General features: G+C 36.9%; 1 protein-coding gene across 2 annotated transcripts in view; it reads right to left on the bottom strand.

Annotated features, from left to right (window-relative positions):
• ESYT2 (extended synaptotagmin 2) overlaps positions 1-12,128 on the bottom strand; it is an 85,880-nt gene that overhangs the window by 42,448 nt on the left and 31,304 nt on the right. For both annotated transcript variants that reach the window (XM_075746616.1, XM_075746617.1), the window contains exons 2-6: positions 10,534-10,575; positions 9,467-9,601; positions 6,509-6,585; positions 1,030-1,102; positions 231-320 (exon numbers count right to left, since the gene is read on the bottom strand). In XM_075746616.1, coding sequence (XP_075602731.1) covers positions 231-320; positions 1,030-1,102; positions 6,509-6,585; positions 9,467-9,601; positions 10,534-10,575 — 417 coding nt within the window. The remainder of the gene's footprint in view (positions 1-230; positions 321-1,029; positions 1,103-6,508; positions 6,586-9,466; positions 9,602-10,533; positions 10,576-12,128) is intronic.

The following is a 12,128-nucleotide window of genomic DNA, read 5'->3' as shown; positions in this document are numbered from 1 at the left end:
AACCTGACGGCCTTGCAAAACACACTTCGTAATTCCAAGGTAATTATTATTCATCTTGATTTCTTCTAGTATTCATAAAATTTGTCCACTATTTTTCTAGGAAAGTTTAACCAAATGCTAGCAATTTCCCTAATTCTCTCTTTTTGCTGCTTAATTCTTGCTCAATCGTTTTCTGACTGCTGTTGCCAGCACTCTAAAAAAAGAGTAGAAACAGAGATAACAGTACTTACAGGTTTCCTAAGGAAAAAAAGGGATAGCGCTCCAATTAGGGGCATGTCTCCAATTAGTGGTTCCAGGATAACCCTCATAGTGCCATGGATCTGTGGAAAGAGAGGGAAAAAGGCAAATGAATTGACTTTAGTTCAGATTTTAAATAAAATTCTTTCATTGACAATGCTCATAGTTCTAATTCATTAAATTTTTGATTATGCGAGAATTATATATATACACACATATATAGTTTTATATATAGATAATAATGTACACAAATGTGGCACAAACTAATAGAATGGCATCCACAGATACTAGAACAAAAGTACATAAATACTTATAGGTATGTCAAGGCACACACACAAAAAAAAGCACACTATTTTTCCTTTTTAGACAGATCTGTTACCAGAAAGTTCAGGAAATTGGAGAAACTATAAAAAGGCAAGGCTATTAATAATAATTGCATCTAAACTAATAATTGTATCTAACACTGAATTGTTAAATAAAACAAAGATCCATGTTCCGTCTATGAACCTACACACCACATGAACATTGGCTTGAATGTGGAATTATCTCCATCTTTTCCAGTAGAAAATGTTATATATTTAAAACAGTTCTACATCGGAAAGGAATTTACCCTTTCAGTTAAGTCATGTTACTGAAATTATCATGCAATATCAATATTGTGCAACTGAGAAAAAGAATAGTAAGCAATAAAACTACACAATTACTGGTTCTTTCTTATAAACTATTTCATCAGAAAACAACGATTCAATGATGACTCAGTATCAAAATCAAAAGAAAAAAATTTAATTTCACCTGTATACTTTTCACACCAGCTCTGCAGAAGTATCTCTTGATCTCCAAATCAATTTCACAGTTTCCAACAAAACTAAAACAAAAAAGTATGCATTTCATTTTTATGGACTGAACTGCAACACACTTTTAGTTCTTTTTTGCACTGTCATGACAATCTATTTTGTATCTCACTCTATACAGAAAAAATACTTGTTAAAACATTACATAACAAAGTCAAGATCATTAAAAAAACTACATCCCCCTCAAAACATCACCACTGTCATTGAATTCATTCAAATTGATACAGATGTATGTTATCATCTCCAGAAGCACACAAGAGAAAACACATAGGTAGCCGTACTTTTGGGAAATAACGGACACAGAATTTATACTCCACTCCAGGAAAGCTGTTACATAGATTTCATTGATAGTACATGTTCCCAAATCCACTCTCATCTATTATACTCATTAGAAGCACTAGACAGGAGATGGTTATTTTGCTAAAAATCGAAGTTGTCTGAAATATTCAGAGACTTACAAAACCAGTCATATTTATAAATTCAGTAAGCTGGGCATGCTGAATTGGATGATCCACTAAGCAAGGTTTAAGCCAAAAACAATGGAGCCCTTTCTGAAGGGAGAGAGGAGGCAGGAAGGAAATTGGAAAGTAATGTATTAAAAATGATGCAATTTTTTCCTGAACAGTTTTTGCATACCATTCTTGGGGATGCAAGGTCAAGGGCTTGAAATTTTGCAGATGCTGCCCTGTCTTTCAGAGATAGATTTGTAGAACACGGTAAAAAAAGCTCCATCTATTTTGCCCATGCTACAAAGCTAAAAGATTGATTGCACACAACTCAGACTCAGATTTTAGCAGCTGCTTTTCCTGAAGCTCCATGGAAGTCAAGCATATATACCAGCAGATCTGAGCAGATCTTCTCCAAGAACTGCTGCTACTGTGAGCCACATTGGGTCTGAAAAGAAACTACTTCCAAGACTCAACAAGGAATTTAGGAAGAAAGCTTGAGACTCTGATTTAGCAAAGGAATTGGTTGATGAGTCTACAGAATGAGAGCTAAACCCAAAAGCCAACAGATTGAATAGCAAGCTACAGCTATTCAGTTTCCATTACATGTACCAATGACCCAATAGGAGACATCGGTTGGAAAAGGAGAGCTGCTAAGAAGATACAGGTTATAACAAAAAGACAAATGAAATCTGAAGAGCCTTCTGAACAGACTGCCCAGTTAAAGGGAATGGAAGAAGGAACGAAGTGGGGAGGAGAAAAGGCAGCTTAAACAAGGCCAGATACTGCTATGGAGGGAGAGGAATTTGTTTCCTCTACAGGGCATCCTGTTCCAGATTCTGCAGTAGAGCCCAGGGGTCCTCACATCAGCTTCCTCAGACCTAGCCACACAGTGAAAAACTGTTCAGCTCTGTTTAGAAGTCCGATGGAATTTTATTACAGAAATGTCTGGGAAATTATGAAGAAAATGGAGTTGCTCTCCTCATGGGGCCATTTTAGGATCAAGTCGAGATAAAATAAGTTACTCTCGCAGTAAGAGCAGAATAGCAGGATCCTTGCCCCCTCCCCACTGACAACTGACGTCCACAAGGTACTATCAAAAGAAAACCAAGGTGAGAGTTGCTGCATTCAGGATATCCGTTACTCAAATCATCTGTAGCCTGCTGTGTGATGGTGCTGTCTATGGGATTTCAAGCAAACACAAATCTTATCAATCCCTTAAACAGAAATAAACAATAGTCCTGAGACATTCTTGGAAACATTAAACATTGGAATTTATTTTGGACTATTCAAAAGATAACACTATGCAGAATCATTTCGGTACAATGACCAGTTTGGGGAACTGGAAGACAACAACATCATAGGGGTCTATGTGAAAGGAAGGTGACCATTGCTTTCCCTGGAAAGAATGTAGTGTGACTGTACAGTTTAAAAATAGGTATATAATTTTTAATATACAACTTAAAACGATGTAATTTCTATTTTTACCTATCTAACTATATATAGAGATAGTAGATATATATATCTCTCTATAAATACACACATATATAATTGCATAACAACATGACCCAGAGAAGCAAGGTCAATTAAAACCTGCAATTGAAACCTCAATCTTGGCACTTCATAGCATCAGAACTATCTGTGTTATGAAGACTGGGAAGTAATATGCTCATTTGAAAAATCCATAACAACATGATGACAAATTGAAGTAAAAATAGTATCAATAGGTCAACACTTTTAACCTTATGATAAAGTTAAACATGGTTTTATCCCCTAAGATATTTGGCTGTGTCCATTAACAGTCGATGCTGTACAGAATTCCACTGTAACATAACATACAACTTGAATGCTCATTTAGTAAGCAAATTCTATGCATTCAGATCATAATATCCCAGAAATATTTATGACCCCTGTAATATACAGATCACTGAGATAGATTACAGTTTACTGAGGACAGTCTTGTAAGAATATAACAGCAGCTGTACTGAATCAGATGAGAAGCACAGTATACTGTTATGTGGACACTGTAGCCCAAAAAAAGATACCCAGAAGAAAAACAAAGAATAGGGTCAGATTACAATGATCTGTGATTCCATACTTTGGACTATTTCTGTACTTTGGACTATCTTCATTATTTTTGGGTGCTCTTTAGAAGGTCTTTTGACCCCATTTTTACATCTGTCTTCTGCCAGTACAATGGTAGCAAGTTTCTCCATTCAAGTATGCCACATGAAAAAAAAAAATATTTTCATGTGTTTAAATCTGCAGCCTAAAACTTTCTTTTAGTGCCTCTATTTTTTTTGTGTCATGAGAAGATGAAAAAAATTCAGTTGTATGCTATTAACAATTATTTCCTCAATCTCTCAATCATTTTTGGCTTTCTTTACTACAACTCACATTTCATTTGACAGAGTTTATCTTGTTTTCTGTTGATCCCTAACCTTTAATTTTCCCTGTTTACTACATTCATGCACATTAGCAAAGGTAAGATTTCTATTTATTAATAATTTATTGAGACTTTATCTTCATTTGCTCAAGTAGTTTTTGTTTCTTTTTCCCCCCTTGCACATCTTTGTCACCAGAAACTCTACGTCTAAGCTGTAAGAAGAGTTTTGACAATTTTTTTAACATAAAGCTCACAGTAAGTAAGGTAAAGTGCTCCCTTTGCAAACGTGGTCCTGAAATTCAATCTTTAAATACATTTTCCAGTGACTGCTTTCTGGATTAGCTAGTCAAGCTGCTTACAAGAGTAAAGTTCTTAAACGGATCCTAAGCGATGCACAGGACCTGTTTCAAAAGATTCTGAAAAACACTCTGAAAGCAGTGATCATAATGCACTTGATATCCTTGCAGAAACAATAAAAACTAAACCAAAATGCAGTCCTTTGGTAATTAAACTTAGAAGTAAAACAAAAAAAACCTCAAGGAAGATGCAAAACATACTAAAGAAGTGTTTTGGATACACATTGAAACTACTTAAATGTACTGTATAGAAGGTCCAAAGCAAATGCACATACCCAGTCACAAACAACTGAGAGTAGAAAGGGCTAAAAGAAGCCACAATGGTGAAACAGTAGGATGAAAGGAGATTATTAAAAAAATGAGTGTACTTTAAAAAAATTAAAACTATAAATAACATAAAATCTTTCCTTCCCTCCTCCCTGCCATAGCCCCCCACAGGGCTTAGCTTCATACAGATATTCTTACGAATGCTCAGAGAGATTGTTTTCCTTCTCAACTGTATTTAGGGAGTGAAGGGTATATAGAAAGCTCCTAACTTTAAACCTAAAAATAAATTCAATTCAGAACAAACTAATTTAACTGAAGATTAAATTTACAGGGATGAATACTCCAAAGGACAGACTTTTCTCCAGCAGTAAGACTGTTCTTTATCATCTTGCAAAAATGAACTAAAGTTGATTTCCTAAGAAATACTTTAGGGTTGGTATCTGTACATAACTCTGTATCTAAACATGCCAAGAATATTTCAATAGTGACAGGAAGGAAGAATTAGAGTCTATGTAACAAATAATCAGAGTGATGGATCTCTAGAGAACATGAAAAAAATAAACAAAAAAAAAATTAAACAGTAAGAGTTGATACTGGGGTACTATCCCTCTTAAACATGCAAAAGTAAAAGCCTTTGAAAGACCCTTTCCCAATGAGAAGCTGTCAAGGACAAGTCTGAAATATGAAATGGGACTTCCTTTGATGGTGGTTTTGTCTAAGCCTTAATTGCTAGAAGCTATGATAGTTCACTCCATAGCTCTCCTGTTTCCATTTCTTTCCTGGAAGCCTACGCCACTAGCAGTAGGGACAAGCTGTTGGGGTAAAGGAGTGCCTAGCTGACTCAGCACTATTACTGTGATTTAAAGGAAATTATTTCAGCCTTTTAGACCAGATTCTATTCCAGCTATTATTACTTCTCTAAGTAGGTTGCAATGTAATGCAATGAGACATATGGGTAAAGATTTCCTTCAGGTCTAGGTAATAGGACATTATTCCTGAAATTTTTGTACAAACCTATTGTCCTTTTGAAGTTTATCTGTCCCAATCTACTTCAAGAATATGAGCAGGAGAAAAAAAAAAAAAGAGAGAGAGAGAGAAAGAAACACTAGATTCCCACTCCTGTGAGAATAATTCTGCTCTAAATGGAAGAAGCGGTCTTAGGAGTGGAAATTACTTTGAAAAAGAAAACCTGAGAGGCCTGATTACCCTTTTGGTTACTGCCAGGGAAGCACAAGAAACCCAGAAGGCTGCTCTTTGCTGGATTGTCAGTGACTGAGAAATCTGGCCTTTCCACAAGCTATGAACAGGCAAAAGTAGTCACTGTAACACATATCTATGATAGTCAAATATAACAACATTGCTGGGTTCACACATTGAACTTTCAAAAAACCCTGTAACTGCAGATTGTGTTGAGAAAGACTTTGGCAAATGTTTGGTAGATCTATTTATAAACCTATATAAAAAGGGTCACGGCGAAAGGGCAAAGAAACCTGAAGCAGCGGAGCACAGTCACTCTGGCATAATATAATACATAGATTTACTTCAGTTAGTGGTATGAGCACAAGTACTTCAGTAGCACTCATTCTATTAAAAAAATCTAAGTAACTGAGAAAAGTAAAAAACCCCAAGCATCTTACATCCTAAATTTTAAACTAGACTAAACTTCATAGCAAAGTTTAAATACATTAGAAAAAAATTTCAAAGACAGTGTTTTAGCCTTGGAAATTACTTTTTTATTAACCAACATCACTGCAATGACGCAGACACACTCAGTTGATATACTATTTCCCTCAGATAAATGCTATTTACAGTATACAGTTCCATCCTCCATTCATACACAATTAGAACTAACTACATTTGCGTAATGAAGCAATTCTTCTCCTTTCAGGCCAACATAACCGCCAAAACAAACAAAGCAGATATAATAAAGCATGGGCACCATCATAATATGATAATAAGGTTTACCTGATTTGAAGATCCAAAATGATCTGCCTTTTGTCCACATTTTCAGTATACACTTTTACACCATTTATCCGCAGAGGCTGAAAGAATGAAGCGAGTAAAAGTTGGATCCTTCTACTGAGCTATACCATATTAAACTCTTAACTTTGAAATAAACGTGAATATACGACATTCATGCCTGAAGTTAAGAATTTACTATAAGCATTATCAAAAGGTGTGAAGCAAAGCTATCAATTTAGCTCAAAATGTTATTTCAAGGGTAAAAATTACCTTGCTAGGATCCACTCAACCACAACCCTTCTGGCAATCACCCTGGGTTTAGACCACTAGATTTCAAGATTTACCAAAGATTTAATACCAAGCTTTCCCTCTCCCCCCAATAAACATCTAATTTCTCTGTACTAGTATATGTCTAACACTCCCAGACAAAGCATTATTTTCTGTGCAACTAAAACAACAAGCTAAATTTATTTTACAAAAATGTAGTTGCCTTAAGTGGAATTTAGTTGGAATGGATGGAAAATAATCCATAATCCCACAAAAAGTTGTGTCAACCACTCTATGCTCTCTCCTTAAACCGCTGTGCTTGCACTCTCCTTCTCTCCCTCCCTCATACAGAAACAACATGTATCAGTCAAACATTGCGAAGACTCAAACATTCATCAAATACTAGGTGGGAAAGGATGACCAATGACCTTACTTAGTATAACCTCCTGTGACATTTTGAGTTTTTCCTTTCCGGAAAATTTGCCATATTTCTATTTACAGCTTTTTAGTAATTTAAGTAAAATGGAAATCTCACTGCTGTCAGATTCCCACTGTGTTTGGGGTTGTGCAGCTCACAGGATGCAACTCAATCAACGCTGCAATATAAAGTAAGAATAGCTGTAACTCAGTCCAGCTACAGAAGCATATAGAGGTGTGGAAGCTAATTTAAACACTACTTAAATTTAGTATGGCTTAAAAGGAATGCTATTCTACAGTCTGCAAATACAGGTGTATCTAGGGCAGGACAAAGCCCCTGTGTAAAAGGACAAACCCAAAAAAACCCAACCAACAAACACCAAAAAACCCCAAACGAACACCAGTATCTATGAAATAGAGTCACAAAGAGAGAAAAATAATTCCCTTCCACCACACCTGAAACTTCAGTTTTCACAGAATCCCAGAAGGTAGGGCTTGGAAGGGACCTCTGGAGATCATCTAGTCCAACCCCCTGCTAAAGCAGGATCACCTAGAGCAGGTTGCACAGGATCATGTCCAGGCAGGTTTTGAATCTCTCCAGAGAAGGAGACTCCACAACCTCTCTGGGCAGCCTGTTCCAGTGCTTGGTCACCCTCAAAATGAGAAAGTTTTTCCTCATGTTCAGATGGAACTTCCTGTGTTCCAGTTTGTGCCCGTTGCCCCTTGTCCTGTCACTGGGCACCACTGAAAAGAGTCTGGCCCCTTCCTCTAGACATCCGCCCTTTAGATATTCCTAAGTATTGATGAGATCCCCTCCCCGTCTTCTCTTCTCCAGGCTAAACAGACCCAGCTCTCTCAGCCTTTTCTCACATGAGAGATGTTCAAGTCTCCTCATCATCCTCATTGCCCTCTGCTGGACTCTCTCCAGTAGTTCCCTGTCCTTCATGAACTGGGAAACCCAGAACTGGACACAGAACTCCAGATGTGGCCTCACAGCAGGGCAGAGTAGAGGGGGAGGATAACCTGCTGGCCATGTTCTTCTTAATGCATCCCAGGATACCGTTGGCCTTCTTGGCCCCGAGGGCACACTGCTGGCTCATGGAGAGCTTGTCATCCACCAGGACTCTCGGGTCCTTCTCCGCAGAGCTGCTTCCCAGCAGGTCAGCCCCTAACCTGTACTGGTGCTTGGGGTTATTCTTCCCCAGGTGCAGGACCCTACACTTGCCCTTGTTGAACTTCATTTGTTTCCTCTCTGCCCAACTCTCCAGCCTGTCCAGGTCTCGCTGAATGGCAGTGCAGCCTTCTGGTGTGTCAGCCACTCCTCCCAGTTTAGTACCATCAGCAAACTTGCTGAGGGTACACTCTGTCCCCTCATCCAGGTCATTGATGAATATGTTGAACAAGACCGGACCCAGCACTGACCCCTGGGGCACAGCACTGGCTACAGGCCTCCAACTAGACTCTGTGCCGCTTGTCACAACCCTCTGAGCTCTGCCAATGTTTTCCTAACATTCGGGGCGGGAGAGAAAAAAATTTAAATCCTTACTTAAAATCCAGTTTATGACAAACAAAAGAAACACAAAAGGTAACTTCACAAAAAAGCTGTCTAGCTACATGTCAACAGCAGTAAAGCTCTGGTTGCTGCAGGTAAGAGTAAGTAGTGCCAAACTTACTGCAAGCAGAGGTAACTTATTCTTAGCTTGGACTGGTAAAACAGGCTCTTCTGCAGGCACATAAGAGCTATATACTATGACTCCTTATTTCATGGGACTGAACAGAAGGTAAACACCTATCTGCTCCTTGATACTATGTTACGTACAGTTCTTTGGAAAGCTGAGCCAGCAGCCTTGTCACTGGACTTTGTACATAACATGATTGAAAGTTCATCTTTTACAAGAAAGGTAATTGCTCTTGATCATCTGGCAAGAAAAGGAAAACGGTCCCTGCTCACTTACTATAAAGCATTACATGAACAGTTTTAAAATCATGTTGCTATGAGCTCTTCACATGACTAGGAGTTACTCTACTTTGGAGTCTTCTCCCAGTTCTCCGGAAAATTTCTGAAGCAGAGACCCCAGGAAAAAAAATTAAAAAATATTAAAAATGAAGCCTCTGCTAAAAAAGCCACACACATTTTTATTTTAATGTTACAACAGAAACCAGAATCAGGCTTACCACCAAGTGTCACTGAGAAATATTTTTGTGTATATTTAAACAGGATACATGAAAACGGTATGTAAGACAGAACCTCTTAGAAAAACTTCAGTACACACTGACCTGATGACCAATATCAATCTTTGTAAAACTGAAGGTACTGAGGTGGTTGTTTGCTCCTCTTACTGCTGGTTCTATGGTCTCCCGGAAGAGTTTCTCAATAAATTGGCAAATAAAAGGCCACATCTGTTTTACAGTCTAAGAGGGGGAAAAAAAACAGAAAGGAAAAAAAAAAGAAATCTACATGGAACACAGCTTCACATGTAAGTAAAAATATTCCTTAAGGCATATATAAAAAATTTTTGACAAAGTTTTAAACATACAATTTTTCTATACAGTTCATTACAGACATAAGAACTGGTTCCTTTTTTGCATACAGGAAAGCTTTCTGGAATTCTTAAAATTTGTGTGTTTTATACGCTTGCACAAATCTGAAGCACTGGAGGAGGAGAAAGAAAATATTACGAATTTTCTTCTTTGATCCCATGAATGTGTATGTATTTGGCACTGACGCTGAATGTTGGGTTAAATTTATTTTAAAGAGAAGAACAGGAAAAAAATGAGTCAAGTGCATTTCTTAAATACATGCATAAGGTTTATAAATGTAAAAAATACCGTATTTTACTATGACATCTAAAAATTCTGTATTATTTTTCTCACTATTTTCTAATTAACTCATGTTCTTCTATGCTTTTTGAATGAAAGATTTTTTTTAAAGAAAACAAGCTGCATAGCTCTGTATCTTAGATTATCACACATACAAATCAAAACTGCAAAACTGATTTATTTTTGGATTGTAGGTCAGGAACCTACAGTAACTGGAAAGTATCCCAGACAAGTAGAACATAAAAGACTGTGTTTGCAGCTGCTATGACTTCCACACAATTATAGCTGTCATTATTTTAATGCCACTTAAAGTCATTCTCCAAAACTCACAATTTCAAGATCATAAAAATAGATTTAATTTTTCTCGTGACTAACTGGATCAACAACTAGAAGCTTCAAGAGTATAAAGAACACAGAACGTTAAAACTACTCTGTTCTCAGTTTCTTGCCTTTTTTTTTTTTTTGATCTCAGATTTCCCTCCATCCCCTTCGCATTTGGAAGCAATACTAACGACTACCCTTACCTTGTTGAGCCATTCTGCCCTCTCTGTGTCTGGAAAATGGACCTGGAAAAAAAAAATCAAACAAAAAAATTAATATAAATACAAAACACTTTTTAGTTAATCCTGTCCAGTCATTTATAACACAAGAAAGCTTAGAGATCCCCCTTTGAGCAATGTATACAGTGAACAACATATTAAGCAGTTAACCTTCTTGGTAAGAATATTAAAATTCAAGCCGATAAAATATGAACTCATTTCTGAACTACACAGATGAAACCCAAGCATATATTTAATAGTGGTATCGGGAATAAAGTATTGCTTTAACACCATAAACTAACTAAAAATAAATAATAAGCATAGCTGACACAGCTAACACCAGCCAAATTTATCTCCTATGTTTCAGGGTTTTTTTTTCATCACACATGATTGCCAGAATCTTGACTGCAGTTCTACTTCCTTTCATTCATACCAGATCTTTAGCAATATCAATAAATCATGGCTAGCAATATTTAATCAGTGAAGCTGAAGCTCAGGAATATGGATTTAGGCTCCACCAAAAGCCCTTCAGAAGACACTTTTAGTGATTTCTTTTCTTAAACAACTGCAGAAATCAATAAAAGACAGAAGTATGATGGTATAAAGTACTTGTTACAACAGGAAAACACTACTTAAATGCTGGAAGAACAGACACAGTTTTCCAGACACAGAAGGAGAGCATGGTTAGTAGCTTTACATCTTAAACACACACACAAAAGAGACAAACAAAAAAACCCCAAAACAAAAACCTGAAGCAGTTCACTAGAAGCAGAGTTAAACATGTCTTTAGAAACGAAGAGCTTCTATGAGATGCAGATCACACTTCTGAAACACAAAGAGCCTTTGAACACACTAAAAAAACCTGTGACCTACATATACTGACTTTTGTGAAGCAACATCTCTACTTAACTGAATTGCGAAGTCTTAATCTCTTCATAGCATAACAGATTGTACCACTGGTTTTAACAGCAGTGCCTACTGGTTATTTTTATTATGCATTTATCCCAAACGTGAACAGTCAGTTAGATACACACTTTTAAACTGTATCTTCAACAAGACCCAGTCATGATTTGTTTAGTTTTTATTAAATTCTTGCATTAACATATTCTTGAATATACTCAAGTCACCTCCGGAGCAGTCCCTAATTTCATCTAAGCATCCATGTTTTAGCTATGCTGGAGGATCGGCCTCTACAGCATAATCAATATTGTGAGTTACTTCTCCCATCTGTTCCTTTCTCAATATTCCCAGGTCCATAACTAAGGTAAGCCATAGGTTTTTACAGATTCTTGCCATCTTTTTCAAATTACTTTTTTCAAGTATATCATATATCTATCAAAATCTGGTACAAGAATGACCAATCATCTACTTGACTGTAACAAAAACATTTGGATTTATTGTACTTAGTGAGCGTCCTGGTTTCAGCTGAGATATAGTTAATTTTCTTTCTAGTGGCCAGTATAGTGCTGTGTTCTGGATTTAGTATGAGAATAACGTTGATAACGCACTGATGTTTATAGTTGTTGCTGGGTAGTCGTAGTGTCTACACCAAATCAAGGACTTTCCAGCTTCTCACACCC

Source organism: Balearica regulorum, chromosome 2 (assembly GCF_011004875.1).
Source record: "Balearica regulorum gibbericeps isolate bBalReg1 chromosome 2, bBalReg1.pri, whole genome shotgun sequence".
Lineage (NCBI taxonomy): Eukaryota > Metazoa > Chordata > Aves > Gruiformes > Gruidae > Balearica > Balearica regulorum.
Note: the sequence above shows the minus strand (reverse complement) of the source record. Positions and strands in the feature narration are given on the sequence as shown.